This window comes from Mchenga conophoros, linkage group LG12 (genome assembly GCF_057382185.1).
Source record: "Mchenga conophoros isolate Kocher_MC1m ecotype Shallow Benthic linkage group LG12, M_conophoros_male_GT1.1, whole genome shotgun sequence".
NCBI lineage: Eukaryota > Metazoa > Chordata > Actinopteri > Cichliformes > Cichlidae > Mchenga > Mchenga conophoros.
Window position 1 is genome coordinate 2,018,117 of NC_140537.1, and position 16,777 is coordinate 2,034,893.

General features: G+C 42.5%; 1 protein-coding gene across 1 annotated transcript; it reads left to right on the top strand.

Annotated features, from left to right (window-relative positions):
* Window positions 1-831: 831 nt before the first annotated feature.
* dpp7 (dipeptidyl-peptidase 7) lies at window positions 832-9,471 on the top strand. The gene is made up of 13 exons (XM_085293272.1): window positions 832-1,017; window positions 2,946-3,066; window positions 3,146-3,285; window positions 3,528-3,691; window positions 4,305-4,440; window positions 6,011-6,092; window positions 6,297-6,463; window positions 6,947-7,007; window positions 7,717-7,835; window positions 8,358-8,514; window positions 8,932-8,996; window positions 9,074-9,144; window positions 9,229-9,471. Exons 1-13 carry the CDS (start codon window positions 847-849, stop codon window positions 9,338-9,340), a joined length of 1,566 nt encoding a protein of 521 aa, XP_085149398.1. The 5' UTR covers window positions 832-846; the 3' UTR covers window positions 9,341-9,471.
* Window positions 9,472-16,777: the final 7,306 nt, after the last annotated feature.

The following is a 16,777-nucleotide window of genomic DNA, read 5'->3' on the forward strand; positions in this document are numbered from 1 at the left end:
TTTAGGATATCTCTGCATTGGACATCCTAAATTATCTGAGACAATCATCATCAGTATGTAAAAGTCAGGAACAGGAAACAGGAAACAAAAAAAGTCACTTTAAGGGAGAAACCACATATTTCTTCCCGTCAGTAAGACGTGAAGATTGAGACCCCTGATCTACAGCAATCTGCAGTTTTTTGGTTTTTCAGGTGTGTAATTTTTCAGCAAGAAAATGATCTAGAAACCTCCCAATGCAGAAAAAAACCTGCACAGAAAATACACAATGTAGCTGTGAGTCATAGATTAACCTCCCACAACCTGGATTTCAGCATTATTCAATCAGCATGAGATCATCCTAACAGATAACAGAAGAAAAACCCAAATTCCCAAAGAATCTACTCGAAAAAGCTTCGAGAAATGTTGGATAAATTCAAGAAATTATAAAGAAACTTACTAAAGAGAATTCAGGCCCTGTTGGTCACGCCAAATATTGACTTTCGATCTCTTTAGAGCTGTCAGTAATTCAATATTTTTCCCATTTCTCAAGCAGAAATATTTAACCAGAAAACTGAGAAGTGGCTCAAGACTCTTTCACGGTACCATGTATACGGTGACATTTCATTTTTGTTTATTTTCATTTTGCTGTCAGGTAATTTTAATGCAGATACTGACTAGAGTAGAAGGGTATTTAGAGTATTTTGAGAGAGTGTTTTTATATGTGTTAAATCTTGTCATGTTACTTCTACAAAGAACAAACGTATTCTCGGAGATTTGTTTCCGCGTACTCGGGTACGGGACTGTGAACCTGGAAATTCCGACTTATTCAAGAAGGCACTTAAACACATCACTGCGACGTTGGATCATATGACGTGCGACGCAGGCGTAGTCGGGAATTTAAAAACTAAAGGACTTTCTGGCCAGTTGTACTGTGACGTGATTTTGGTGACATCCGTGGACATGAGATTCATTTTGTCCTCCGTGGCGCTCGTCTTGTGTGTTGACGTGCTGCACAGTCTGCCGCACACGTATTTGCAGGTAACGTGACACAATGTTTTCATCATGCCTTACTTCCGGCCAGAGTCTCGTGATCCAGTTAGCCTAACTGGCTGCTCGGTCTGTGTTCATGTAAAGCGCGTTTTTAAACTACAGCCGGAAAATCAGGTGAACACCTGATGTTGTAAGTTTGCTCAGGCGCTGATTTTCATGGTTGGAGATGAATTGCTAAAGCTGTGCGGTCAAATATTAAAACGTCATTTCATGCTCCATCGTTTATTTCGTGCTGAGCGACCTGCACCGTTACAATAATTCATGGCAATATTTTTGCTTTAGATTGACTCTGTGATTGACAACGTCATATAAAAACTCGGAAAGACCAACACCCAAATTATGAATGATCATAAGCTGACCTCCCAGCCCAGTGTTCATTCACTGCTGCTCGTTTCAGTCACTGTGCAAACGTCCTGTTTATAAGGTTGGAAACCTGCAGTCAGCTGAGACTGAAGACGTCAGCTGATGATGACGAAACGTCCAGATGAACACAATCAGCTGGTGTTGCTTATGTGATGTGTTTTTCTGTCTGTCTCTCTTATAATGAAACTACCATAAAAAATTAGAGACTTTATTTTTTGTAACTGAGCAATGTTGCAGAGTCAGCAATAATTACTTCCCCTGCTATGTTTTGGTTCTGCAGTTAAACATGAAATTCTCTGAGTGTTCACAGATTTGAAGAAGGGCGAAAGTCACACTACGATGGTTTTTAGCAGACCTGGTTTATTTTTCCACAGGAAATAGTGGGCAAACATGGATTTACTAATGCCAATAATTGGATTTGTGCCCACAGCAAATTTCCAAGGAAAGATATTCATGATTAAATAAAAACTCTTAATTTCTCAGTAGTTGGTTCTTAATTTTTGTTATTCTCACCAATGTAAGTGTCTGTTGTAGATATCTGTAATTCAATTACAACTACTGATATTTTATCATTAAATAGTTTAACTCCATTAAAACTAGGGATGGGAACCAAGAACCAGTTCCTTGGATTTCTTATTGATCCCACTTATTGGTTTTTGTGAAATCAGTTGATTTCTGTTTGTGTGTCAGAGGAGGAGAATAGCAGCGCAGTATACATCGTGCACATGCACATTACTTTTAAAGGATGAGGCGCAATGGTAAAGTGGAGGCTCCATCCCAGGACAGCTGGGTTATACTCTACAGACAACATGGGAACGTTGGGAACGCCAAGAGCCCAGAGTGATAAAGCTGAGTGTTTTGTTGACTTCGGCCCAGCAGAGCTTGAGCTTCAACAGGGATTTGTTTGTGGTGTGTGGACTGGAGCCTACAGGTTTATATGCTTCTCAGTTCCCAATTATAACTGTTGTAAGTTTTCATTTAATAATTAAAATATCTGAAAATTATTCAGATATTCAATCGTGGCTCAAGAGTTGGCAGTTCGTCTTGTGATTGGAAGGTTGCCGGTTCGAGCCCCGGCTCGGACAGTCTTGGTCGTTGTGTCCTTGGGTAAGACGCTTCACCTCCCGCCTGCTGGTGATGGCCAGAGGGGCCGATGGTGCGATATGGCAGCCTCACTTCTGTCAGTGCGCCAGGGCAGCTGTGCCTCCACCAGTGTGTGAATGTGAGAGTGAATGAATAGTGGTGTTGTAAAGCGCTTTGAGGGTCTCGAAAAGTGCTATATTAATGCAATCCATTATTATTATTATTATTATTATTATTATTATTATTATTATTATTATTATTGTTATAGTTGTCACTGGTGAGAATACCCATTTTCTATCTAGATGGTTTCCATACTACAGATATCAGACATGGATTTGAAATGACCATTAAATGCCTGATTGAGGAAAAAAGTTACCAGTTTGTGCACAAACCAGTAACAATAATTCACAATGTAAAATGACACTCCTGTTTAAAGTCTTGATCTTTATGCATTTCATTCCTTTTTCTAGTCACGACAGCATCATGACGCAGATCCACGGTTCACAGAGAAGTTTTTCACTCAGACTCTGGATCACTTCAACTTCAACAGTATGGGAAATGGGACATTTAATCAGCGCTACCTGATCACAGGTGAATGTAGTTCCCTGTTAATAATATAAGACATTCAGCAGCAAGTGATCCGTAATATCGGTCTCTCCTGTCCTCTTAGATCAGTACTGGGAAAAAGGCTTTGGACCCATCTTCTTCTACACTGGCAATGAAGGAGACATCTGGGAATTTGCCCTGAATTCTGGATTCATCACAGAGCTGGCTGCACAGCAGAGGGCGCTGGTCATATTTGCTGAGCATGTAAGAAGATTCTTTTACAACTCAGACAGTGTTTGTGACCAGTCTATTAGTGGCTCAAGACTATTTGCACCTCGTGTAACAAAAAGGCAAGTAGAGTAAAGCTGAAGCTAGAGTAAAGCATGAGGATGTAGGAGGACGTCCTCATGCTGGACCTGTGAGCTGCAGCAGCTGGACCGTGGCTGCCCGTCTTCTGATTGTTGCTTAAAGCTTGAACTTCTTGTTTGCTTGTTTCTGTCTAACAGAGGTACTACGGCAAATCGCTACCATTTGAGAAAGACTCCTTCAACATACCTCAGATCAGCCTGCTGACGGTGGAGCAAGCCCTGGCTGACTACGCCATCATGATCACTGAGCTGAAACAGCAGCTGGGAGCCACAGACTGTCCAGCCATCGTGTTCGGTGGCAGGTACGATGCCCCTAACTCACACCGACATCATTGTTCTCTGCTTGTGTGACTTGCCTTTAGCTGTGCTTTACACTGTAGGTATTTATTTCTTTACTTTAATATTTGGGCATATCAACAAAGCCTGTTAAAGCCGGTTTAAATGAATGTGTATATCCTGCCCCTAGACATAACAACTTTTGATTCCAATTTCTAATAACTTGCTTTAATTAGATTTTTCCTCATTCTTGAAATAATTTTTTAAATTGGATATTAAGTAGAGATGGACAGGAAATGTGGTTAAGACATGCAGCAAAGGTCAAGGGTCAGGCTTGAACCCAGCTGCTCACGCATTGAACTAAAGCAGCAGCCTGCAATGAAACAAGCTTCTCTGTTCTGACAGTGTAAGGTTACTAAAAGACATTTCCAGGATAAATAGTGTTTGGGAATCAGACACCAGATCTAACAGGAGCCGCAGAGTGCAAGCTTCAGTAACCTCTGTGTGTTCCTGAAGTGTAAAATGATAAACGAATAATAAGTTGACAAGTTTAAACACACAGGTATTTACAATTCTGGCATGTGTGAGTCTTCTTTATGATATATGCTGATCTGTTGTTTATTGTATCTGCTCCTGCAGTTATGGTGGGATGTTGTCAGTTTATATGAGACTCAAATATCCAAACATAGTGGCTGGAGCTCTGGCCGCCAGCGCCCCCATCCTGTCCACTGCTGGCCTGGGAGACTCCAGGCAGTTTTTCCGAGATGTTGCGAGTGTAAGTTGCTTCCTTTCCTTCTCTCCCAGCTCGTGACGCTGTATGATTGAGAGGCAAACATGGAAAGACTTTTCTGTATCCACCCACGTATGGACAAACCAACCAAACAGAGCTTTTAAACAGGCCCAGTGTTGTTGTTGAAAAAGGAAGTGAGCCCATGTATTTACTTCATGTATAAGCTTCACACGAGGATTATCCTGCCCACTGCACTTCCTCAGCTGAGGACGTTTGCTGACATGCAGTGTTTTCGTGTTGTTGTTGCTGTTTTAATGCGTTATGGTCTTACTGGGTTGGACAGAATGAGCCAGGATTAAAGAAGAAGAGATTGCAGAGTCAGAATCACTGCACTTCTGCTCTGATACTTGATTATTGGGTTTAATCAAAAGGAACCTGTGTTGCTTCCATTATTTACTTATATGAACAATGCACTGACTGAAACTCATCCCAGGCTCTATAGTAACCATTGCATTTTCCTCGGATGTTGGAGCTGGCATCGAGTTCATTGTGTTTCAGTAATAAAGCTGACAAAGAAAGGAGAAGCACAGTTTGTGTTGTATTGTGAAGACTGAGTAATATGCCACCTGGTGGTACTTGCTGAGTGACCTCGGGGCTAAAGAACCCCTGATTTACAGGCAAGCCTCCACGTACATTTGCAGATCACTGTGGATCTGTCATGTCTGAAGTGTGCAGACTGCAATACACACAGTAGTTCTGCTAAAACTCTTGGACCTCCTAACCTTCGGTAGTTATTCACAAGGAAACGTCTTGATTGTAGACTGACAAGAAAGTTTTAGTCTCTGAGGAGGACAAATGTAACCTTGATGGTTTCCAATGTTATCAGCATGACAAGCAGATCCCACCTGAGGTGTTTTCTATGCGCCACAGTGGAGGGGGCGCCATAATGGTCTGGGGTGCTTTTCCTTCAGTGGAACAAGGAGGTGCAGGGGCGTCAAACGCTGGCTGAGTCCAGATGTTGCAGAGAGCATCCCTCATGACCGAGGGCCCTCATCTGTGTGGTAACGACTTGGTTTTTCAACAGGATGATGCTACAGCACACAATGCCCGTAGGACAAAGGACTTCTCCCAGGAGGATAACATCCCTCTGTTGGACCATCCTGCGTGTTCCCCTGATCTAAATCCAACTGAGATCCTTTGTGGATGGATGGCAAAGTTTACAAAAACAGTTCCAGGCAGTAGATGCCCTTCATGCAACCGTCTTCACCACTTGGAGAAATTTTCCCACTCACCTCATGGAAACGCTCGCATCAAGCATTGAAGTGATCAATAATAACGGTGCACTCATTACTGGGTTCATGTTTGATTTCTGTGTTTGGGGTTTACGTGGTTTGTGGAGGTGCGGCCCTTTGATCAGGACTGTACATAATGATTATGTGCTCTCATGACCATCAGCTAGGGGATGTATGTTAATAATGGAAACCATGTCCTGCAGGAACTTTCAACCCTGTGTCAGTTTTCTTTGGCTCCTCAGCGTTGCCATGCTACTGAAATGAAAGTGTTTTCCTACCATAGCGTTGCAGTAACCGTCAAACTGATCTTTCTTTGGCTCCAGGACTTTGAGAGTGTTTCCTCTGACTGCACAGATGCTGTGAGAGGAGCTTTTCATCAGCTGAAAGAACTGGCTGAATCGCAGGGTAATGAAAAGATGGCTTTAATTTGAACTGCTATTTAAATATTCAGTGACGCAGTGTTGCTATAGCAGCACATCGCACAAAAGGTTTATTTTCTCTTTGTCGAGGACTTCTGATAAAGAATATGTGGTGCTACTTGTAGTTGGAAAGTCCTGTAATAAAAAGTAAAGTAACTGATAATGAAAAACTCTCTGTTGTTGTCGCCAGAGTATCGTCACATTCAATCAGCGTTTGCCCTGTGCAAGCCTCTATCATCTGCCCAGGACATCCACCAGCTGAATGGTTTTCTAAGGAATGCCTTCACCCTGATGGCCATGCTGGACTACCCTTACAGTACTCACTTCATGGGGAACATGCCTGCCAATCCTGTCAAGGTACACAGGCTGAAGAAGGACGTGTGGCGTCTTTTCCAGACTATAATTTGACAGAATGCTATAAATAACACTGTGTTACAGAGAAATCCGAGACCATAATAAGTCTTTCACTAGCAAGGATACGGTTACTGGTCAGGGCTACCGGTTGGAGAAGACCTCTCTGAGGGCCGATGACAGATTTCATTAAAGTATAAACACATCTACAAAGGATGCCACACCAACAGAAGCCATAGTGTTATAATAAGATGCAATGAGGCCGTCTGCTTCATGTCATTAGATTTTGTGTTATTTAAATGATAAGCCGTGCTTGAGGCTGGTCGAGCCTTGGATACCCTCCAACACGTTTCATTGATATCAGGGAGCATGATAATGGAAGAGCTCACTCCTAGAAATGTTTTATTATAGAGTAAAGGTGATCATTGTGAACAACTTAACACCAGCATGAAGCCCCCCAGACAAAGGTGACACAGCTTTGTCTTCCAGGTAGCCTGTGAAACCATGCTGGGAGGATCGGACCTGCTGGGTAACCTCAGAGACACTGCAGGTGAGACTTTCAGTGATGATCAAAACTTTGTTTAAACAGCACAGCTAGGACAGAGCATAGGGACAACAAGGAAGTAGCACTTCTCACTCCCGACATTCATTTCCATGTGTCTCTATGGGATTCCCCTCCCTGCGTATTTCTGCCCATCCTGATTGGCTGGTGATTGTAATGACCGCGTCACGCACAACCAACCCTTAAATAACTTGCACTATTATGTAACCATTGTTCAAACACCTCTTCTCACTGCAGCCTGCTTTAGACTGGCTCGCTTAACTGTACCTAAGCTTCAGGTTTGCTGATGATGTGGTGGAGAGGCCTGAGTCTAGGGGGCAGGCTAGAAGCATCGTGGTCCAGGATCTGGAGGTGTCTGAGAAGTTCACGAGTGAACTGCTGTCCATCATGGACCACCCGTTACACCCACTCCATGTGACACTTTTTGTTTTCAGTAAATAATTCAGACCGTTCTCTATAAACTGTACCAAACCTTGCTGCTGGTTTTCACTAATGACGTTTGCACCACTGTATGATTAGTTCTTCAAATTCCTTGTGTTAATATTTTATTTGATCACTGTTGTATATAAACCTTTATGTCACTTAATGAGGCCTTCGGTGTGGACCTTTGGTACTTTTAACAATGTTGGGCTTTTGCGTTTTCTCTCTCTCGCTCCGAAGGTTAATAACACGTCTGTATGTCTCTTTCATCTTTCAGCGATCGTATACAACGCCACCGGGATTCTGCCCTGTTTTGACCTGTACAGCCTGTATTTGGAGTGTGCTGATCCCACTGGGTGTGGGCTGGGCTTCGACAGCCTGGCCTGGGACTACCAGGTACTCCAACACCCACTGGTGAATTAGTAATACCACATGTGTGACATTACTGATCCACTGTGGCAGAATGGGTATTTTCAGGGATGCCACAGTCGTAGTATGTTTCGCCGACCTCGTCTCCTCCTGTTGCTTCCAGAGCACTAAAGTGAAAGTTATCCCAGTCACCAGTCTCCTCTGATTAAACATGTGCATTTTTTGCCTTTCCCCATTCATAAAATGATTCAGATTTATCTTTGTGCTTTGGTGAGTCCAGTTTTAGTGACTCTGCACAGAGATGTTTGGATCTGGCTCCAGATGTGAATCCAGGGGTGGAACAGTAGATTAGTAGACATGGGTTTGAATCATGTAAACATGGATCTTAAAAGACACAATTTGTGGAATTGTTGATACCGATAACAGAGCAGAAGAAGCCCCGAGGCAGTACTACAGTGCTTTGGAAAGTTAGATTTAGATCATTTTAACTGTGAGTAACTGGATATTATCCTTTCTGATGTTGATGAACCTGCGTCTGTGTCGTTGCAGGCATGCACGGAGATCGAGCTATGTTACGAGAGCAACAATGTGACGGACATGTTTCCTCCGATGCCTTTCACTGAGGAAGACCGCAGGCTGTACTGCTCCAAACGCTGGGGTGTGGTTCCACGACCGGGTTGGCTCAACATCCAGTTTTGGGGTGACGGTGAGAGCTGAAGACCAACAGACTGATGAGACTGACATTTAGAAGTTATATTGCACGTGGCTCAATAAAGGAAATGGTTTGTTGATTAGAGCCACAAACTACATAGTAAATGGACTGTGTCTTATATCGCGCTTTTCTACATGCCTGCCTGCAGCACAGACATTTCACCAGTTCTGCTGGGCTGGCTTGTAGTTCAGGAGGTCAAGCAGGTCGTCCCCTAATTAGAGAACTGGTGGTTTGATCCCAGGCTGCATGCCAAAGTATGAATGTACGTTAACATTAGATAGAAGTGCTCGTGTGAATGAGCCATGTTGTATAAAGTGAAACAAGAAGTACGACGAAAAACTTTTTGTTGCCATAAAGTTTGAATACATTTGTCTCTCGGTTAGTGTTTCTAATGAAGTCTCGTGTGTGCAGCTCTCTCCACAGCCAGCAACATTATTTTCTCCAATGGAGACCTGGACCCATGGGCCAACGGAGGGGTAAGTGTGTCAACCAATTAGCTATAATTCAGTAAAGCTTCTGTTTCATGTGTGTTACTTAGCTCTTTGTGCTTTAGGTGCGCACATCCCTGAGTGACTCACTGATAGCACTCAACATATCTGGAGGAGCCCATCATCTGGACCTGAGGTACAGCAAGAGCATTTTTCACTTTTTATAGAAACTCCTCAAACCTCCCAAAAATGTGCAATTGCTTCATATGGTTTTCTGCAGGGGTTCTAATGAGGCTGATCCAGTGTCAGTGATTAGTGCCAGGAAGACAGAAGCAGACCTGATTGCACATTGGGTGAAGATGGAGAGGACCAGATTACAAAAGTTTGTTTGAGCACGTTCACACAAGAATATTCGAACTGCAGTTACAGAAGAATCAGACTGCAGCTTTTTGAGACTGTTCAATGTTAAATAAATTTATTTTTAAAAATATTGAAATAAATAAAGTGAAATGTAAAAATGAAACACCAGTTTGTAAATGTATTCATTGTAATTTCATTTTAAATTTGTACTTTTTTCAATGCATATGTTAGTAAATCAGGATCATTCCAAACCAGCAGTGTTTTGGAATCTGCACACATCTGCACACATAGAATAGAATAGAATAGAATTCAACTTTATTGTCATTGCACATGCACAGGTACAGGGCAACGAAATGCAGTTTGCATCCATCCAGAAGTGCTTTAGTGATATAGATATATTACAACATATATTAGCAATAATATAGATATGTGAGTATATTACAGAAATGGGTCTATTATGGTATGTTATAATGTACACGGTATGAAGTATGTTGTGAATATTCTATAACTATAAGTATGTACAGGCTGTAGTGAGTACAAGCTATGTACAGGCTATGAACAGGATATAAATATGAAAAACTATACAGAATATGAAATAAATAACTTTACAGAATCTGAGATATACAGCTATACAGAAATGGGAACTATGCAAGTTGTAAACAGTTGTAGGATTAAAGATTATCGAATGTACAGAATGATTATTTACACAGAGCTATACAGTAGTGCAGTTAAGATAAGTGAGGGTGTAGATAGTTTGGACTAAATGACTACAGACCCGTGGCTCTGACATCTGTGGTCATGAAGTCATTTGAGCGCCTAGTTCTCTCCCATCTCAAGACCCTCACGGCCCCCCTCCTGGACCCCCTGCAGTTTGCATACAGAGCCAACAGGTCTGTAGACGACGCCATCAACATGGCCCTACACTTCATCCTGCAGCATCTGGACTCCCCAGGAACCTACGCCAGGATCCTGTTTGTGGACTTCAGCTCTGCCTTCAACACCATCCTTCCAGACCATCTCCGAGGCAAGCTTTCCCAGATGAATGTGCCTGATCCCATCTGCCGGTGGATCACTGACTTCCTGACGGACAGGAAGCAGCACGTGAGGCTGGGAAAGAATGTCTCGGACTCCCGGACCATCAGCACCGGCTCCCCTCAGGGCTGTGTTCTTTCTCCTCTGCTCTTCTCCCTGTACACCAACTGCTGCACCTCCACCCACCAGTCTGTCAAGCTAATCAAGTTCGCAGATGACACCACCGTCATTGGGCTCATCTCTGACGGGGACGAGTCTGCCTACAGGAGGGAGGTTGAACGTCTGGTGTCTTGGTGCAGCCACAACAACCTGGTGCTGAATGCCCAGAAGACAGTGGAGATTATTGTGGACTTCAGGAAGCACACAGCCCCACTCCCCCCCATCATCCTGACTGACACCCCCATCACCTCTGTGGACTCATTCCGCTTCCTGGGTACCACCATCACCCAGGACCTGAAGTGGGAGCCCACCATCACCTCCGTCATCAAGAAAGCCCAGCAGAGGATGTACTTCCTGAGGCAGCTGAAGAAATTCAACCTGCCAACACGGACGATGATGCAGTTCTACACTGCAATCATCCAGTCCATCCTCACCTCCTCCATCACCGTGTGGTACGCTGGAGCCACTATCAGGGACAAACAGAGACTGCAGCGTGTTGTGCGCTCTGCTGAGAAGGTGATTGGCTGCAGACTCCCATCTTTGCAGGACCTGTACACCTCCAGGACACTGCGGCGTGCAGCTCGGATCTCAGCTGACCCTTCTCACCCTGGACACAGTCTGTTTGACCTGCTCCCCTCAGGCAGGAGGCTCCGGTCCATTCGCACCAGAACCTCTCGCCACAAGAACAGTTTCTTCCCCTCTGCTGTTGGACACATGAACAATAACCACATGACTGTCCCCGCCACTAACACATGACCCTACGCTGTGTTCACTGCATCATTCCATGTCTGGCACTGATCACCACCTGCACTCATGTATATATCTTTCTACGTAGCACTCATAATTCTTATTCTCATGTATATATCTCATGTATATCTCATGCACATATCTTTCTTTCTACATAGCACTTTAATTCTTATTGTTTGCACTGAAGCACCGCAGCAATTTCCTAATGTTGTAAACCTCAACATCTGGCAATAAACCCATTCTGATTCTGATTCTGATACAGAGGCTATATAAAGTGCTAGTGGTTGTGAGTGGTGGTTCAGTCCATGTTATTATTGTGTGTTTGAGGGTACAGTTGTCCATTGTGTGTGTGTGTATGTTCAGTCCATGAGTTAACGTGGGTCAGATGTCAGGAGGCAGAGTTCAGGAGTCTGACAGCTGTGGGGAAGAAGCTGTTCCGGTACCTGGTGGTCTTAGTCCGGAGGCTCCTGTAGCGCCTCCCAGAGGGCAGGAGGGTGAAGAGTCCATGTGATGGGTGACTGGGGTCTTTGATGATTTTCCCAGCCCTTTTCAGACACCGCTTCCTGTAGATGTCTTTTATGGCAGGAAGTGGTGCTCCGGCGATGCGCTGGGCAGTTTTCACGACCCTCTGCAACGCCTTCCGGTCCGAGGCAGAGCAGTTCCCGTACCAGACTGTTATACAGTTGGTCAGGATGCTCTCGATGGTGCAACGATAGAAGTTCACCAGGATGTCTGAGGACAGGTGGTTCTTCCTCAGAGTCCTCAAGAAGAAGAGGCGCTGGTGAGCCTTCTTGACCAGCTTGGAGCAGTTGGTCGTCCAGGTGAGATCCTCGGAGATGTGGACTCCCAGGAACTTGAAGCTGCTCACACGCTCCACAGCCGTCCCCTTAATGTGGATGGGTGGATGTGGGTCAGCATTCCTCCTGTAGTCCACGATGAGCTCCTTGGTCTTCTCGGTGTTAAGCAGCAGGTTGTTTCTGTCGCACCACTCAACATCTGCATACATCTGCATACTGCCCCGCCCCCATTTCTCTGAACGGCGAACACATTTACCTCCAGGTGAAGAAGCAAAAGCAGTGAACTGGTGACGATACGGTAAGACAGAAGCTGCACCTCTAAGGCAAGAAACAAGAAGGCTGACTGTGAAAGTTAAAGATAATTTTGTCTGAGGTCCAAAGAGGAAGCTGGAAGACTTGAAGCTTTTCAAAGTGTTTACATGGGAGTAAAGTTCAGTTAAAAATAAATGTTTGAAAAACATTCAGGCTAAAATAACAAGAGTGCTGAGTGTGACTGTATCTGAGACACTCATTGAAATAAACAATTGATATGACAAAGACCAGCAGACTGCAAGAGAAATAGAAATTCATAAGAAATTCACTGAGTTTTCTAGTCTGAGCACTCATAGTTGAACTAAATAGAATAGAATAGATCCTTTATTGTCACTGTTACAAGAACAGTGAAACAGTTTGTCATCTCTCCGTTGGCAGCATGTAGATTTACATTCAGATTCATACATAGCAACATATCTACACAAAAAAGATTTGTTATAAGTTATATACACGTACACAAACAAACACTGGTTGCTACTGTACAGTCATATAAATAAAGGTAGGAATGTTGGTTGTATTAAACTGTAACAAATACTGTTTATAAATAAATACAGTGCAAGTGTCCATGAGTGTTAACAGCACAGTTAATCTTCAGTCAGGGTGGAGGTGGGGCATGTTTGACAGGCTGTGGGTCGAAGCTTCTATTGAGTCTGTTTGTCTTGACCTGATTCCCATGATGAGTTTTTCCTTTCCAGTCACCTTCCTCACTCACTATGTATTAACAGACCTCTCTGCATTGAATCATATCTGTTATTAACCTCTGTCTCTCTTCCACAGCATGTCTTTATCCTGTCTTCCTTCTCTCACCCCAACCAATCACAGCAGATGGCCCCGCCCCTCCCTGAGCCTGGTTCTGCTGGAGGTTTCTTCCTGTTAAAAGGGAGTTTTTCCTTCCCACTGTCGCCAAAGTGCTTGCTCATAGGGGGTCATATGATTGTTGGGTTTCTCTCTGTATCTATTATTGTACGATCTACTGTACAATATAAAGCGCCCTGAGGGGACTGTTGTTGTGATTTGGCGCTATATAAATAAAATTGAATTGATTGATCTGTAGCGTTTACCAGCGGGAAGGGGGGAAAAGTGAGTGTCCAGGGTTTGAGGGAACCTCGATGATGATACAGGATTTCTGCTGAAGTCTGCCAGTATAAATGTCTCTGAGGGGGGTCAGTGATGTGCCAATTGTCTACACTTCTGACGTGTTAAGTCCACCCAAAAACCACCTATCATAACCTTAAAAACATATTCGGTCTTCATAACTAACAAAAATATTAAATGATTTGCAAATAGTAAAACTTACATCTGCAGAGAGCTATGGCGGTATCTTTTGGAAGCTGTTTACATAGTTAATAATGTAGACGTAACCATGGAGACAGAGTCACGTTAGCTAGCAGCGAATGTTTACTGCAGTGAATGAGGTGATTGTGCACACATCCTCCACACGTTGCACAGGTTAAAGACATTAGTTGAATATTGTACTAAAATATAGGTTTACTTTCTGTTGCCCATCACCTCAGGGTGAATATTACAGTTTCAGCCTAAAAATGTTTCACTGTCTAAATATTAAGACATTTGAATATTCTTACAAACGTTCATGTCTCAGAAGCACAGCTATTCATGTTTGCTATTACAGTTTTATTTGTTAAGAGAATTGTGAACTTTACATTATATATCTAATCAAATTAAGTAAAACGTTATTTGTATAGCACCTTTCAAGATAAACATCACAAAGTGCTTCACAGAAGCTAAAACATTAACACAAAAAGTCAGTTTAAAAAGATGAGTTTTTAGCTGTTTGTTTTTTTTAAAGCGACCACAGCCTTGTATGATACACAACCAGCAAGCCCTGATCACGTGACCTCAGGGACCTGTTGGGGATGATAAAAGATCTCTGATGTATGTTGGTGCTTGCAGAGCTCTAAATGTCAAAGGTCATAATCTGAAAGTGGAGCCAGTGCAGCTGGATCAGCAGGGGTGTACTTGGAAGTACTTAGAAATAATATCAAACCTATAAAAGCTGTTTAGGGTCATCATTTTTACAATTTGTAATTGTAAAAAAAATCTAACAAGTGAACTTTTCTGTTTGTGATGCATATCAACAGCAGACCTCTTAGACTGTAACCTCTAATTAGGCAAAACCAAAAACTGAGTTGTTACGACAAATGTCTTATAAGAACAAGAAAAAATACTTCAGTACACGGCCTAAATATTTCTTCCCCGACTTCTTCTGAATTCCATCAGTTTTGTCTGTTGGTTGGACTGTTTGGTTGGTTGGTTGGAAGACAATGAGCAACAAAAAAAGATGATTTAGTAATTTTATTTCCAACCTGCTGCTTGAACGTGTTGTGTAATGAGGCCGAACACCCATAGTTACCCCTCTCCTGTGTCAGGAGAAGGACTGTACTGTACAGCATATGATTGTTATGTGATGAATGCTTATGTAATATGATAACAGGCATCTGGTCTTACATCATCAAAATATAAATAGCAGATGGTGAATATACTAAATAGCTGGATGACCATGAAAAATATGTTCATTACTGCAAATGGCCATGAGAGTCACTAGAATAACATTCAACTGGACACGTGAGGAACATTTAATAATGTATTTTAACTAGCAGAACAAATGAAGATACTGTTAATCACTTACATAAGATGTACTCAGCTACTTCCACAGTTTGATCATTGGATCTTCTCATCCTGGGGACAATAATGCACATGGATGCAGATTTGTTGTTAACTTTAGGAAAGGTTTATTTATTTATTTAGCTCCAGCCCCACTGTGACCCTGAACTGGACAAGCAGTTAAGAAAATGTGTGAATAAATGATCATACATCAACTAACTGAAAATGAGACTTTAACAGTTTCTTCTATGTAAGATTGTCTTCTACTGATATATCTGCAAACTTGACAGGACTGCTGTTTTTCAGACTACATGTTGTTGTACATACATCACTGTATGTTGGGTTAACACAGTTCATTACTCCTTATGTCTGTTTTTTCATTTTTCTAACTGGTCATTACTTACATTTTGATTCGATCATTTCAGTTTGTAAATGATCCCCCAACTGAAATACAATGTATCCAGTTCAGGGTCGCAGCGGGTGACTACCCCAGCTGTATAGTCCTGTATAGTCTGTTAACACTATTGGAAGTAAAAATAACTCGAACTCCAATTTTGAAAACAAACTTTTTTTAAAAATAAAGCTCAGACTTTATTATGAGTCTGTGTGAAGGTCCTGCTGTGGTCTGGGAGAGTCCTGCAACTCTCTGTCTGCAGAATACAGTATATAATGACCAATGCTGGGCAAGTTACTTAGTAACGAGTATAATTTATAATTAGTAAAAGTAATTATAGTTATTAGTTACTTCTTCAAAAAAGTTACTGAGTTAGAAACTGAGGACAAGTTTTGCAAACAACAAAGTTATATGTAGTTATTTATCTAAAAATGCAGCCAAGGTGCGTTTTTTTTATAACCATTTCAAACTATTTACAGAACAATCAGCTGTTCTGCATCAGATAAGAGTCACACAAATTATTTGTAACACTCCAAAAAATAATTTATGTCCACTGTAAGATAAAGGAGAACATCACAGGCCTGATACCTGCAGGACTGAGAGCAGCAGGTGTGTCACTGCTCCTGTTTTCCACCTGGAGACAGCGTTTACACTGTAATCTGCCTTTGGTGGCTTTTTGGCAGCAACTGCGGCCGCAGCACCAATCCAAAAATGATTTAGATAAGTCTTATAATAACACATTAAAACATATTATGCCTAATTTGAACTTTATTTTAGTATAGTAATGAAGTGTTTAGAAAATGTCCTCTGTAGTGGACATTTGTAGTCCTTTCCTCCATTTTGTTCTGTTTTTTCAAATGACCAGAAAGGGAGTTTTCTTCAGAAGCAAAAATAATTTTATTGCATATTGTTGAGGGAAACTCAGATCTTGAGTTGTCTGATGAAGAAGATCAGCGTGCATGTTTTAGCCGGAAGCAGAGGAAGATGATTCAGGGAGCTCTGAGGATGAAATTCAGGCAGGGCATGCAGATACTGAGGAGTCAGATCAAGCTGAACAGTCCAGTTGGCGTCCACTGTGGAGCAGGAATTCAAAGTACACCATGAGTTTAAAACAATACCTCCTGAACTTGTTGTCATTAAGTGGTTGGACACCAAGCCAGTTGTCATGGCGTCCTGTGCTATGGCATTGAACCTCAGGACACATGTTTGTCCAGGTGCCAAGGCCACTGGCAACTGCTGAGTACAATACCAACATGGGTGATGTGGACCTTGTTGACCTAATGTTGAGTTTCTACAGGATGGCCCTCGCACTCGGAAATGGACAGTATGTGCAGTTCTCCACTTTTATGGTCTGGCAATCACCAACACGTGGCTTCAGTATAGCAGTGACTTGCAGTTTTGGGGGA